This window comes from Trichogramma pretiosum, unplaced genomic scaffold (genome assembly GCF_000599845.2).
Source record: "Trichogramma pretiosum strain Unisexual culture from Peru unplaced genomic scaffold, Tpre_2.0 scaffold120, whole genome shotgun sequence".
Lineage (NCBI taxonomy): Eukaryota > Metazoa > Arthropoda > Insecta > Hymenoptera > Trichogrammatidae > Trichogramma > Trichogramma pretiosum.
The window spans coordinates 278,055-294,303 of record NW_019641645.1 but is presented as its reverse complement, the minus strand read 5'-3'; the positions used below and the strand labels follow the sequence as shown (position 1 = coordinate 294,303).

The following is a 16,249-nucleotide window of genomic DNA, read 5'->3' as shown; positions in this document are numbered from 1 at the left end:
TCCACGAAGGTCGCAAAGATTTTGCATGCGGCAATTGTGATAAGAGATTTACACAAAAACCGAGTTTGCTCGCCCACCAAAGAATAGTCCACAAAGTTCGAAGAGGCTATGTATGTGACAAATGCGAGAAGAAATTTGGACGAAAATCAGATTTGTTGAAGCACCAAAAAACAGTCCACGAAGGTATAGAAGATTACGCGGGTGACAAGTGTGACGATAAATTTGGGAAAGCGTCGAGTTCGTTTCAGCACCAAAGGGCAGAACATGAAGGTCAAATTAATTTCTCACGCAACAAGTGCGGAAAAAAAGGTGGACAAAAAACGAATTTGTTTAGGCATCAAGAGACAATGCACAGAGGTGGTAAATATTACCCATTCGACAAAGACCAGAAGAAATCGTCTCACAAACCGCATCTGTTTCTGTACCAACTAATAGCCCACGAAGATATCATAAATTTCGCATGCGACAAATGCGATCAGAAATTTGGACTTCGGTTTAATTTGGTCAGACACAGCAAAAAAGTACACAATGATTGTAAAAATGTGAACGAAATCATTGAATCTCGTACTCAGAATCACTTTATCGAGTTAATTTAAGAATATACTTAGTTTAGAAATATTTTCCTTCGTTGTATTATTCGATACATTTTTTCAATATCATCAAGCCGATCCATTACTTTTGTACATATTTTATGTATTTAACAATTGTACGTTTACATTTATTCGTCAATAAACATTTTTCATAACAAATGTATTGTATTAACTATAATTTAATCTATTTGTACTAAAATTTTAATTGATCTCGCATCTCTAGCTTCCAATATAATCTAATTCCAATATAATCTTAAGCAATATTTCTTCCAAGCGTCCATTAAAAAACCCGCCACCAATACATTGGCAAATGGCTTCCTCGTGAAAAATATGGCATCGCCTCCATTCAATACAGTATGAAGATTAGAAAATGAAAGTTCAGTACAGTAAGGGCGTTGCCTACAGGCAAATATATATCTGCTACCTGTATGTTATTGTTATTATCGTCGCGCGAGGGGCTTCTAACTACACTAGAAACTTTGGCTATCGAGTGTCTTCAGTGCATAGCTCTTGTAACTTCGACCATTTGGTTTTTACTCTCGATATAGACATGCCTATAGCCAGTGCACGTTTCAACATCGCTGTGCAAGCACCGAAGCAGTCTCGTCTACTATAGCATGTGATTTTTGAAAAGGAAAAAAAAATTTTTTTTCGCGGAGTCGGTCGGTTATCGGTTTTAGCCGACGATTCAAGGGAGTCTAAGAAAACGATTATCCGAGTGCTGCTGAAACATAGCGCCAATCCAAATTCGACCGGCAAGAACAAATTGACTCCTCTGCATGTCATTTTTAGTCAAAACAATGATAGATACGCCATGATCGAGATGCTATTTGAGCTCTGCGTGGAAAATCGTTAGCCTGTACAGACTGCTCTGCACATCATTTGCGCAGAATACAAGAATGTGGGCTCGTTGTTACGGGTATTATTCTACATCTGCGAAGAAAAACATCAGCGGTTTCGGCTCAATGTCCGAGACAGGTCGGGCAACGCACCGTTGCACTTGGCTATTTCGCGCGAAAACGCGACAGTGGTCGAATCGCTGCTGAGGCGAGGCGCAAAAATTCGAATTTGGCCAATCCGGAAGGACTGACATTTCTGCATCTCATTGCCAAAAGAAAAGGCCACGCCTACAGGATGGAAAAATTTTTGACCGTAAACGAATTTTTAAGCATAAACGAAGAAAGGCAGCAGCGGTGGGGATCGACATTCGAGACGGCAAGCAGGGCCGAACAGCGCTGGAATGGGCCGTGGCCAGTGGCTGACCGCTGGCCGTCGAGAATCGAGACAAGAGGCTACGAAATGGACCTGAGCGACGCCCTGAAGGTCATGGGATTTTTCGACAAGTACGGATTGTACGAAAGTACGGACTTTTCCGCGAGTACGGATGTCGATGATTCGGTCGATTCAATATTTGAAAGAATGTCGAAAAAATTCACGTACATGGATTACTTCAACTTCGCGATCTCGTACGGATTGCTTAATATCCCTTACAAGCCTATGGAGGCTTGTTACCTGCGCCTGAGCGAGAAAGTATCAAAAAAAAATTTCCGAAGATGGGCCCTGGATCTTTTCTGGAAACTAATTCACTACCGAATTCCGATTCTCTGCTGTGACATAATCTTCGATGAGCTGACTAACAAAGATTTGTATAATATTATCTTGGCGGTTGTGGGTCAAAGCTCGCGACGATGACAACGGTCATATTTGCATTAATTTTTTCGTGTATGGTGTTGCTTCTTTGAAATCTACAGTGCGAGGATACACCAACATTTTCTAAACATTACATAAAAGGGCTGATTGATTCCTAAAATACAAGATTCGAAAAGATATTCACTATCGAAGATGCTGGGAAAACTGCATCATTGAGCCTTCCATCAATTCATGGATTGGGTTCATTGCTTGTCGATAGAGGCGCAAAAAATATCGAAAGTCTCATTCAAAAAACCAACAAATTATCAGATGAAGAGGTAGCAACAACATCGTCAAACAGCAGTTTTCAAGAAGTCGAGCCAAAAAATCTTGACAAAATAATTTCCCTCAAGACAGGCTGCAACGAGCTTTTGCGATTTTTAGCTGAGCCAAAGTCAATCGATTTATTAGAGTTGAATAGATTTCTGTAATCAAAAAATATTTATAATATACTTTTTTATAATTTACCATTTTTCCCTCATCTGCGCCTGCATTGAATCATTCATAATCACTTGTATTTGTACTATGGCTATGTAAAAATTTTAAATGCCAGTAAAACTACTACTACTACTACTACTATTCATAATCACAAGTATGGTAGAACCAAAAGAGCAGTTAGGCAAAATTATTTCTATTGTCAAAATTAATATTGATAATACTGAGTCTGCAATATTTGATGTAATATTATATTGAGAATTATATTTTAACGAACATAAAATCACATATTTTATCGAAAAGATAAGCTCAGAAAAAGTTGAACTTCAGTTGTCCCATATAATAAGAATGCCACCTGTATCTTGTGTAAAGTTGAATGAAAATGTATTTATTGTACCACAATATGTCCTATAATATGTATAATTAATCAATAAAACATTCATTAAGATGTATAAACAATCAACGAAATAAATCTAATAAATACAGCTACGCGATTTACTTCTTTCGTACAGTAAACCCCGTTCATATATAATCGTTCATATACATGGTGCTCGAATTTCTAACTGCGTTCGCCGCTCACCATTCTCGCATAAGAGTGGTCACTACTCTGCGAATGAAATATAACAGCGACTCATTGAGCTGGAGGTACCCTTACTAGTTGAAGCGGTAATCAGCGATCATCGCCATCGAAGTAGTCCCTTCTCTCGACATTCGTATTCTCAGTGCAGCTAGAGAGCCTAATTCCTTTCAGTGTGTAGAGAGTTCATTTTGATACGCAACTATATGATAAATTAGGCAATATATAAGCGGTTATTAGACAATCAATTTGCAAAACGTATGATATGTAAAGTCAACTTGAAAAAACATTACATTTAAATTATATTCTATGATATAATCTTTGCTTTAAAATATATTTCAGAATAAGTTATGAATAACGTTCATCTCATTTACTTTATCAACTTTATTGTACGATCAGTAGATTACATAATCCTTGAAATGTTATATTGCTGCTATTTTTATCGATAAATTACAGGATATTTTGCTGCTCAGTGCACTCAGTGAAAACATCGTTTATTGTCTCGTAATAAATTAACGCAGATATTATTTTTATTTTTCTAAGAAATATTTAATTAACATATTTAACCAATTCATCTGCGTGAATTGTATTTGCACTTTGCGCCACCTGGCGGCGACACGTCAACTACTACACGTACATCAAAACATATAACAACAGCTGAATTTTTAAAAGATTGTGGGACTAGAAACCCCTTCCTTTCAACTTCTTCAGTATATGAAAAAAAAACGTCAAAAAGCAAGAGGTGAGGACAATTTTCGGTCATATAATGAGTAGCTATCGGTATTTATGAGCTTCGCAAGACTACGCCGGGATATTTTAAAAGCATAACTTATCAACGAATAAATTCGGGTCTTCATTGTAAACAATACCTCCTGATGAAAAAGATATATTACCGAAAGTAAAATTTCATTCGTTCAATTCCCGTAGACCTAAATAGAAGAATCAATCGCTTAATTCGGACTTCAAAATGAACAGAAGTAAGAACAAATCCAGGCCAGCCATCAGACAAGAAAATTTACGTGAACAAGACATTGTTTTTTCAGACGAGAATCGAAGTTATTACACATGTGATTTTTGCGAGAAGAAATTTCGACATAAACCGCAATTGCTACGCCATCATAAGACAGTACATGATGGTCGAAAAGATTACGCATGCGACAAGTGCGAAAAAAAATATGGACAAATAAGTCATTTACTCTTTCACCAAAGGACAGTCCATGAAGGTCGAAAAGATTACGCATGCGACAAGTGCGAGATGAAATTCGGACTTAAACATCATTTGCTTGTGCATCAAAGTACGGTCCACGAAGGTAGGAGAGATTTTGCATGTTACAAATGCGAGAAGAAGTTTGGGCAGAAATCAAGTTTGCTCTTCCACATAAGAACAATACACCAGGGTCAAAAAGACTACGCATGTGACAAGTGCGAGATGAAATTTGGACAAAAATCGCATTTGCTCGTTCACCAAAGGACAGTTCATGAAGGTCACAAAGACTACGCATGCAATCAGTGCGAGAAGAAGTTTGGCCAGAAATCAAGTTTGCTCTTTCACATAAAAACAATACACCAGGGTCAAAAAGACTACGCATGCGACAATTGCGAGAAGAAATTTGGACGAATAAGTCATTTACTCGTCCATCTAAAGACGGTACATGAAGGTCGCAAAGATTTCGCATGGGACAGGTGTGAGAAGAAATTTGGACACAAATCACATTTGCTTGTGCATCAAAGTACGGTCCACGAAGGTCACAAAGATTACGCATGCGTCGGTTGCGATAAAATATTTGTTACTCAAAGGGAATTGGTAAAACACCAAAAATCAGTCCATAAAGATCGAAAAGGCTATGTATGTGACAAATGCGAGAAGAAATTTGGACGAAAATCAGATTTGTTGAAGCACCAAACAATAGTCCACGAAGGTAAAGAAGATTACGCGGGCGACAAGTTTGATGATAAATTTGGGAAAGCGTCGAGTTCGTTTCAGCACCAAAGGGCAGAACATGAAGGTCAAATTAATTTCTCACGCAACAAGTGCGGAAAAAAATTGGGACGAAAATCGCATTTGCTTACTCACCAAAGGATCGTACACGAAGGTCGAAAAAATTACTCATTCGACAAAGACCGGAAGGAATCGGCTCACAAACCGCATCTGTTTCTGTACCAACTAATAGCCCACGAAGATGTCATAGATTTCGCTTGCGACAAATGCGATCAGAAATTTGGACTTCGGTTTAATTTGGTCAGACACCGAAAAAAAGTACACAATGATTGTGAGAATATGAACGAAATCATTGAATTTCGTACTCAGAATCACTTTTTCGAGATAATTTAAGAATATACTTAGTTTAGAAATATTTTCCTTCGTTGTATTATTCGATACATTTTTTCAATATCATCAAGCCGATCCATTACTTTTGTACATATTTTATGTATTTAACAATTTTACGTTTACATTTATTCGTCAATAAACATTTTTAATCACAAATGTATTTTATTAACTATAATTTAATCTATTTGTACTAAAATTTTAATTGATCTCGCATCCCTAGCTTCCAATATAATCTAATTCCAATATAATCTTAAGCAATATTTCTTCCAAGCGTCCATTAAAAAACCCGCCACCAATACATGTGCAAATGGCTTCCTCGTGAAAAATATGGCATCGCCTACATTCAATACGATATGACGATTAGAAAATAAAAGTTCCGTAAAGTAGGGGCGTTGCCTATAGGCAAATATATATCTTTGTATATGTTATTTTCACCTTCCATTGTGTATTTAATAATGTCTAATGGCTATGAAGGTGGCACCCAAACTTCAACGTTCCTGCCAATGAAACGCGTCAATGAAACACAAACACGAATATTAACAAAAAANTGACTACCCACGGAGGTTCATTGATAAATATATAAACATCAGACTACAAGATATCCAAAGGAAGAGGTTGATTCGTGAAGACGGAGTTTTGTCTGCCAAGATCGATGTGAGACCCTTCACTATGTGTTTGCCGGCGGTAAATACCTTCTTTGATCGGTGCCTAAACACGCTAAAGAAATACAACATCAAGGTTATACCACTACAGGACCGATCGATGGCTCCAATCATAAAACTTGGCAAGGATTGTGTGGAACCAATGGATACCGCTGGTGTGGTGTACCAACTGCAATGCAACAGCTGTGATACTCGTTACGTGGGCGAGTCAAAAAGACCTTTAAAAACGCGAATAAAAGAACATGAGCGAGCCTGCAAAAGCAAAAATCATGATTCGGTCGTGGCGCTTCATACCTTACGCAACCCCGGTCATGATATGAGGTGGGACCAAGTTAGGATTTTAGACAGAGAAACAAAATATTGGCCCAGAATGATCTCGGAGATGATACATATTAATAACCAACGCAATGTTTTGAACAAGAAGGAAGATATTGACAAACTCAACAGAGTTTATTTCAACATTTTAAAATAATTTTAATTTGAGCGATCTCATGTGTATCGATGTTTTTGTTTTTCGTGTATTATACATAACTTTCTCTCAGTTGACATGTAGCCGTTCGCTACTAACAATCGCTCTGAGGAGGCTGATAAACTCAGCGAAACGTTAGCGACAATTTGAATAAACTTTGACGTTTTTTTGTTAATATTCGTGTTTGTGTTTCATTGACGCGTTTCATTGGCAGGAACGTTGAAGTTTGGGTGCCACCTTCATAGCCATTAGACATTATTAAAAAATATATATCTGCCACAGACTAAGTTATAATATGAATAACGTTTATCTCATTTACTTTATCAACTTTATTGTACGATCAGTAAATTACATAATCCTCGAAATGTTATATTGTTGCTATTTTTATCGATAAATTACAGGATGTTTTGCTGCTCAGAACACTCAGTGAAAATATTGCTTATTGTCTCGTAATAAATTAACGCAGATATTATTTTTATTTTTTTAAGTAATATTTTATAACATATTTAACTAATTCATTTGCGTGAATTATATTTGCGTTTTGCACCACCTATCGGCGACACGTCAACTACTACACGTACATCAAAACATAAAACAACAGCTGAATTTTTAAAAGATTGTGGGACTAGAAACCCCTTCCTTTCAACTTCTTCAGTATATGAAAAAGCACGTCAAGAAGCAAGAGATGAGGACAATTTTCAGTCATATAATGAGTAGCTATCGGTATTTATGAGCTTCGCAAGACTACACCGGGATATTTTAAAAGTATAAATTATCAACAAATAAATTCGGGTCTTAATTGTAAACAATACGAACATCAACAATCTTGACATCGTCCCTTCTCGAATGAAAAACAAATAAGTATGACTTTTCTTTCCTGATGAAACAAGATATATTACCAAAAGTAAAATTTCAGTCGTTCAATTTCCGTAGTACTAAATAGAAGAATCGATCGCTTAATTCAAACTTCAAAATGAACAGAAGTAAGAAGAAATCCGTGCCAGCCATCTCACAAGAAAGTTTACGTAAACAAGACATTGTTTTTTCAGACGAGAATCGAAGCTTTTACGCATGTGATTTTTGCGAGAAGAAATTTCGACACAAACGGCATTTGCGCATCCATCAAAAAACAGTCCATGAAGGTTGCAAAGATTTTGCATGTGACAGGTGTGAGAAGAAATTTGGAATTCAAAGCAATTTGATAGTACACCAAAGGACAGTCCACGAAAGTCGCAGAGATTACGTATGCAACAAGTGCGAGAAGAAATTTACACAAAAATTTAATTTGCTCAAACATCAAAAAACAGTTCACCAAAATCGCAAAGATTACGCATGCGACAAGTGTGAGAGAAAATTTGGAAGTAAAGGAGATTTGCTGCGGCACCAAAACGCAGTCCATGAAGGTCGAAAAGATTACGCATGCGACAATTGCGAGAAGAAATTTGGAATCAAATCCGATTTGATCAGACACCAAAAAATAGTTCATGAAGGTCGCAAAGATTACGGATGCGACAAGTGCGAAAAGAAATTTGGACAAAAACCACATTTGCTAATACACCAAAAAACAGTCCATGAAGGTCGCAAAGATTACGGATGCGACAAGTGCGAAATGGCATTTGGAAAAAAATCGACTTTGCTTACTCACCAAAGGACCGTACATGAAAGTCGGAAAGATTACGCATGCGACAAGTGCAATAAGAAATTTGGACAAAAATCGAATTTGCTTACTCACCAAAGGATCGTACACGAAGGTCGAAAAGATTACGCATGCGAAAAATGCGAGAAGAAATTTGGACTCAAAAGAGATTTGTTTCGGCACCAAATAGTAGTCCACAAAGGTCGCAAAGATTATGCGTGCGACAAACGTGAGAAAAAATACGGATGAAAATCAAATTTTTTGAAGCACCAAAAAACAGTCCATGAAGGTAAAGAAGATTACGCGTGCGACAAATGTGAGAAGAAATTCGGATATAAAGAGACTTTGCTTCTTCACCAACAGACATTACACGTCAGATGCAAAGATTACCCAAGCGACAAGAGCAACAATAAATTTGGAAAAGCGTCAAATTCGTTTCAGCACCAAAGGACAGTCTCCGAAGGTCGTAAAAATGTCTTATGCAACAAGCGCTGTAAAAAATTTGGACAAAAAACGGATTTGTTTAGGCACCAAGAGACAATACACGAAGGTGGTAAAGATTACACATTCGACAAGGACCAGAAAAAATCGGCTCACAAACCGCATCTGTTTTCGTACCAACTAATAGCTCACGAAGATGTCGTAGATTTCGCATGCGACAAATGCGATAAGAAATTTGGACTTCGGTTTAATTTGGTCAGACACCGAAAAAAAGTACACAATGATTGTGAAGATATGAACGCAATCATTGAATCTCGTACTCAGAATCACTTTATCGAGTTAATTTAACAATATATTTAGTCTAGAAATGTTTTCCTTCGATGTATCCTTCGATATAATTTTTCAATGTGACCAAGCCGATACAATTCTACTTGTACATATTTTATGAATTTTACAATTATACGTAGATATTTATTCGTCGATAAACCCTTAATAAATTTTAATTTAATCCATATGTATTAAAATATTAATTGATCACGCATTTTTCTAGCTTACAATAATTAATTGTTATTGAAATAAAAATCCTATAATTGCAACAGTACGAAAAAGAGATAAATGGAATGAGACTCACAAGTTACGCTCACCAAGAGATGCTCACAGGCTAAGATGATATTCGGTCATTTATATGCATCATTTGAGCACTGCAAGTTGAGCATTAGGTTCAGGCTTATCTATCTTCGTTTCCAACATGTCGTCATTGCGATGTGTATTATGCATTGTGCCAAATTAATCGCGATTACGACATGATGATCGTGACTCGATTCGCAAGAATACTGACATTTTAAGCTTTTTAACTTACAGATCAATTTGGCTCTCTTGTTTTTATATTTGCCTCGTTTGAACGAGTTGTTCGGGAAAATAACTTTATACGTTGCTAGCGCCCATATTTAAATTGTGAAAACACTCGTGAATGAACACAAATAATTATGCATACGTTCACGAACATATTACTTGTAGATAAGATTCAGAATGTTTTAAATAAACCCATGGACGACGCATTTTCTTGAAAATTTGTTATGTTACAGTACATGGAAAAATTGTCCTGTAGGCGTAATATTAGACTCTGATCTATATAAAAATTTTATAACCAAGAAGAGCTGGAAACACTGACCAATGCAACTCATAAGTTGTTAACAATAGCCATGAATTTATCTCTTCTTTTTTCTTAAGAAATAGCCTGATCGATCCCATGGGTTAATTATTTATCTTATAATATTAAGTAGATGCGAGAAAAGAGTGCAAAATTCTACTAGGGTCGTACATTAAGGTCGAAAAGACTACGCAAGCGACAAGTGTGAGCAGAAATGTGATTTTTCCGGTTATTGTAAATAATGATTCAATACAATCAAAGGCGATTGCAAAGGACGGTCAAGTGTACCTAGTATTAAAATCCGTATCAAAACTACATTGAAACACTGTTGGAAACCTCCATGATAAACGAAGAAGACTAGCTTATGACAGAAGAAAAGAAGCTAAAAAAATATTGCTTCATGAAAAACCTATAGCATATAAACTGCTGTAGTTGAACGCTCGGGTTGACTCTCGAGGCTGCTCGCTGAGTCGTCCGCCCGTACTTGCGTTGCTACGGATCGCCGAGGTCTCGTTGTACTTTCGTCCGCTACGGAAAACTGCCTGCTCGAGCTACTAGATATAGCGAGCCGTCGGCTAGTTTGCGAGTTACTATACGCCCGAGGTCCTCGATTGGGAGGTGAGGGTTAATTGGAGGGAGATGAAAGAAACTAGTCGAGATTCACTTTTTAAATAACTCACTTTTATATATTCACCTATCTTTTGCCTCTCTCGAGGCCTCCAAAATCACAAGTTTTCTTAGTTATATTTAATTAACATACTTAACCAATTCTTCTGCATGAATTATATATGCGCTTTGCGCCACCTAACGGTGACATTTCGAACACAAAAAAGCAGCTGAATTATTAAACGATAGTGGGACTGGAAACCCCTCTCTTTCAATTTCTTTAGGATATGAAACAGTACGTCAAGAAGCAAGAGATGATGATATTAATCTTTAAGACTTTCCTGGTGATAAGATTCAATCTACGCTATCAATAATGAACGCTTATCAATGTGTAAGAAATTTTCTCACTGAGACCTTTGAGGTTTGGCTCTGGACAGAAAATCAAATACAAGTTCTCAAATAAGTAAAGGATCTTAATTTTACTATTTCAATTGATGCTACCGGTGGGTTGGTTAATAATGTACAAATTATTGACAAACACAAGAGTGCAGTCATATTTTTGTACAATGCTACTGTTAAAATAAATCACAAAATTAATTCAATTGTACAAAAAGTGTCAAGACAGCATGACACTTTGAGTATTTATCTCTGGTTAAATAGTTGAATTCAATTGGCACCGATTCTCTCAGAAGTTGTTGTTGACTGATCGAAAGCGCTAATAAATGCCATTTGTCTTGCTTTCCGCGCGTCAACTGATCACGTGAAATTAAAATAATCGATGACTTAAAAATATAAACATTAAAGCAAACGCCACATTCAAGTTTTCCCACTAAAAAAATTAAATGAACGACCGACGTGAGATTCCGACCAATCATGAAGCGAGGCGCAGTTACTGTTCGACCAATTAAGTGACGAATAAAACGACTTCACATGATTTTTTAAGAAAGGACTATAAATACCTTTACCAAGAACGCCAGCATATATACAGACCTGTTTTGTATACTGTAAATGTACTGTAAAAGATCACATATATATATGTACGCAGAATTTGCACTCTCAACTATCAGAGTGTTTGAAAATTTTTGTCATAAACAATCTCTATCTTTGCAGATCAACTTTAAAGTTATTAAACTTAATAATTTGGCTAAAATTGTTGACAGTTTTACCCATCTATCTTGAATAAATCTGTTTCAAGACGTGTCATTGTTTTCAATGTACAAACATTTCTTTATCGGTTTACCTTTCACCGAGCACTTCTTGTGATTGTGGAAGAGAATTCTTTCAATCGAATTCCTAAATCGATTCAATCATTTCTAAACTTCGTATCTACGGCATCATCACGTTATTTTTTCTTCACTATTCCGTTGCAAGAAAAAATACGTGATAATTTGCCATTTTCAGTCAGATAATGAATAGTAATCTTTGCAGAAATCTCTTATGAGCTTCATAAACCTACACCGGGATATTTTAAAATTATCAACGAATAAATTCGGGTCTTAATTATAAACAATACGAACATCAACAATCTTGATATTGTCCCTTCATGAATGGAAAACAAATAAGTACGACTCTTCTCTTATCCGATCAAACAAGATATATTATCAAAAGTAAAATTTCATTCGTTCAATTTCCGTAGTATTGAATAGAAGAATCAATCGCTCAATTCAGACTTGAAAATGAACAGAAGTAAGAACAAATCCGGGCCAGCCATCTCACAAGAAAACTTACGTGAAAAAGACATTGTTGTTTCAAACGAGAATCGAAGATATTACGCATGTGATTTTTGCGAGAAGAAATTTCGACACAAACCGCATTTGCGCATCCATCAAAAAACAGTCCATGACGGACGGAGAGATTACGCATGCGACAAGTGCGATAAGAAATTTGGACAAAAATCAGATATGCTAAAGCACCAAAAGACAGTACATGAAGGACGCAAAGATTACGTATGCGACAAGTGCGATAAGAAATTTGGACGAAAACCAGATTTACTAAAGCACCAAAAGACAGTACATGAAGGGCGCAAAGATTACGTATGCGACGAGTGCGAGAAGAAATTCGGACTGAAACATAATTTGCGTATGCATAAAAGAACAGTCCACGAAGGTGGAAAAGATTACGCATGTGGCAGGTGCGAGAAAACATTTGGACAAAAATCGGCTTTGTTGAGGCACCAAAGAACAGTACACGAAGGTCGGAAGGATTTTGCATGTGAAAGGTGCGAAAGTAAATTTGGAACTAAATCAAATTTACTAAAGCACCAAAGGTCAGTCCATGAAGGTCGCAAAAATTATGCATGTGACAAATGCGAGAAGCTATTTGGACAAAAAGTAAATTTGCTCACTCACCAAAAGACAGTCCATGAAGGTCGAAAAGATTACGCATGCAACAACTGCAACAAGAAATTTGGGGAACGAGGCAATTTGATAAAACACCGCAAAACAATTCATGAAAGTCGCAAAGATTATGCATGTGAGAGGTGCGAGAAGACATTTAGGATTCGTAGCAATTTGATAGTACACCAAAAAACAGTTCACGAACGTCGTCAAAATTTCTCACGTAACAAGTGCGGAAAAAAATTGGGACGAAAATCGCATTTGCTTACTCACCAAAGGATCGTACACGAAGGTCGAAAAAATTACTCATTCGACAAGGGCCAGAAAAAATCGGCTCACAAACCGAATCTGTTTCTGTACCAACTAATAGCCCACGAAGATATCATAAATTTCGCATGCGACAAATGCGATAAGAAATTTGGACTTCGGTTTAATTTAGTCAGACACCGAAAAAAAGTACACAATGATTGTGAAGATATGAACGCAATCATTGAATCTCGTACTCAGAATCACTTTTTCGAGTTAATTTAAGAATATAATTAGTTTAGAAATGTCTTCTTTCTTTGTATCATTCGATACGATTTTTCAATGTGACCAAGCCGATACATTATTTTTGTACATATTTTATGTATTGAACAATTTTACGTTTACATTTATTCGTCAATAAACATTTTTCATCAAAAATTTATTCAATTAACTATATTTTAATCTATTTATTTCCGACATTTCAATCGATCACGCATTTTTCTAGCTTCGTATATAATCTTAAGCAATGTTTTTACCAAGTGTCCAATGAAAAACCCGCCGCCAATACATTGGCAAATGGCTAACGCGTGAAAAATATTTTTATACAACATTTTTCACATTAACACATGAAACTTTAAATAAGCCTAGAGGTCTTTAGAAGTTGGTGTAAATTTACCTTGAACAGACGGTACATTTTTATAAATGACCACTATAATATAAACTAACTAAACCTTTAATATTGATAAACTAATTGTATTATAATAATCATAATGCTTGTATTCAAGCTAATGAAAAAAGGATACGTTATAAAAGTACAGTAAATTCTTAGTTCATATAATTACATTCCTATGTTAGTTAGAAGGCCGAGAAGGCCAACATACACACCTACAAACATCTATTGGTAATTCAATGTGGTTTTTTCCATCTGTGTAAACCAAATTTCCTACGACGTCTGTTTCAAAATTTTATTTTCAAGCTTATTGCATAGCTTACTCTACGAGAAAGCAAAAAATAGGAATGGAGGAAATTTCTCATATCAAATTAAAATTCATTCCATACCATACCTACTATTGCCATCGTTCCTGTTTAATTTGTGGAATTTGGCGGAATGGATCAGATGAAATCCTGGTACATGTGTTGTATTGAAAGTAAAGGATACTATATTATAATAATAAGTCCAAAAATTTAAAAATTAAACGAATATATTGTAAGCTCACAAGAGTGAGAGTCACTTCGGAGTCGGTACCGTCGATGTCCACCATGTGGTATCACATCAGTCGCCATTGCATTTGAAGTAGTTTCCTCAACAAATGACTATCGGTAGAATCTCTTGAAATTTTAACGACATTATTTACAATGCTTTTCATATGTGGAAGAAATTTTAGAAACCACAGCAAACGATGCGCTTTCTTGTGTTTTTGACCCTCAGGAATCCGAATATGATATTATTTTTTGCCTCAACCTCCATAATCAGGGTGAAAAAAGAGAGTGAAATTGTTATTCGCATATATTTCCAAAACTAAGCAAAATACGGGAAAATGTATAACACCAACGATTCCTTATGAAATTTTACAGAGAAATACATTTTGAATTTTTAATGCGTGGCTAGCCAACACGGCCGACGGTTGACTAATATTTCGATATCGCGAACGATTTTACACTTACACTTTAAAAATATCAAATGTATTTCTATGTAAAATTTCACGAGAAATCGATTGGTGTAATCCATTTCGTTTCTCACCCTGATGCCGGGGATCGCTCCAGTATTGATGAATTTTCAATAAGACACTTTTGTATTTATATACTTTCTAAAAATGCAATTAAAAAATAATCAATTTTTAGAAAATTCTAAAGATACAGTAAATCCCTTGAAGCTCGGAAAATCGTAATGATTTCCCAGCCCCATGGAAGATAACGCAGCAGTTCTCGCGGCACCACCACCTGCGCGGACGATCGATCAGCTGATCCGGAAGCCGCGGAGGAATCCGACGTTTCGCACATTGTCGCACGCGCGTATCTACGAAAACTCGCCATCGAAATGTTACGTTCAAAAAGTCACCGGGCTATATTCTCCAAATGGTGCGTGATTACAGATGCATCGTTCGAGCATACGCGTGTACGAGTGCGTATATTTTACGAGATCTGCGGGGTATATATATATGTTATACTACTCGCGTACACGTGTGCATAAAAAGAGAGAGACGCGCGCGATAAATTTTCTCCTTGATAATCTCTCTCTCTCTCTCTCTATGCTCGCGGCCATATCCGCACCGCCAAAAAATTTTTCTCTCTCTCCTTCGTGTACGCGCGGCAGAGGGTAAAACTTCGTCGTCGTCGAGCGCGCGGGTTTTTCTTTCGATCGCACACACGCATATATATAGGGTACGGTTACATTATAAGCTAGAGCTAAGGCAGTTAACGACGACGACGACGCTGACGCATATATAGAATACGGCTTTGCTCTGCTCCGCTGCTGCTGCTGCTGCTGCTGCTCTGGCGCTGCGAAAGAGAGAGAGAAACGCTTTCAGCTATTTTCGTGTCCCAGGGACAATACTCGGCGACGAAAGTCGCAAGCTCTCTTTCTCTCTCTCTCTATCTCTATAAACTTCTCGAGAGCGAAGCGCGGAGAATCGCCATCGACGTGACTCGAGCTAATGTGTGTGGCTGTAATGTATATCGAATTTATAAACGATAATTGCAAATAGCTGTATACTCTGTGCACATATTATATAGCTTGTATTTTTTTGTACGATATTCAGATAGACGGAACTCGTGTTGTCACGATGCGTAACTTATTTCGATTTATTCTAGTTAAGAAATTTTTTTTTAAATGTTAATAACCTTTATAAAAAAATCAATCGACGGAAGGTTGAAAGATCGTTTTCTTCTGTGTTTTCTACTGTTTTCAAAATAGCTTGACTTTCATCTGTTCAACGTTATGTCAAATTTTACAACTTATCGTTTGATAAAAATGTTTTTCATGCCTTACGAGGCTTTTTCCCTATATACTTGTGTCCACTTATTCCTTAACAGAATGTATTCTGTCAGGAATGATAAAATAATAAATGTGAATCTTATTATTT

At 36.6% G+C, this 16,249-nt stretch overlaps 1 protein-coding gene across 1 annotated transcript; it reads left to right on the top strand.

Moving 5' to 3' along the window:
• The first annotated feature begins 6,289 nt into the window (after window positions 1-6,289).
• On the top strand, window positions 6,290-6,754 carry LOC111693863. Its single transcript, XM_023459777.1, has one exon. The coding sequence runs from the start codon at window positions 6,290-6,292 to the stop codon at window positions 6,752-6,754; it is 465 nt and encodes a 154-aa protein (XP_023315545.1).
• The last annotated feature ends 9,495 nt before the right edge of the window (window positions 6,755-16,249 follow it).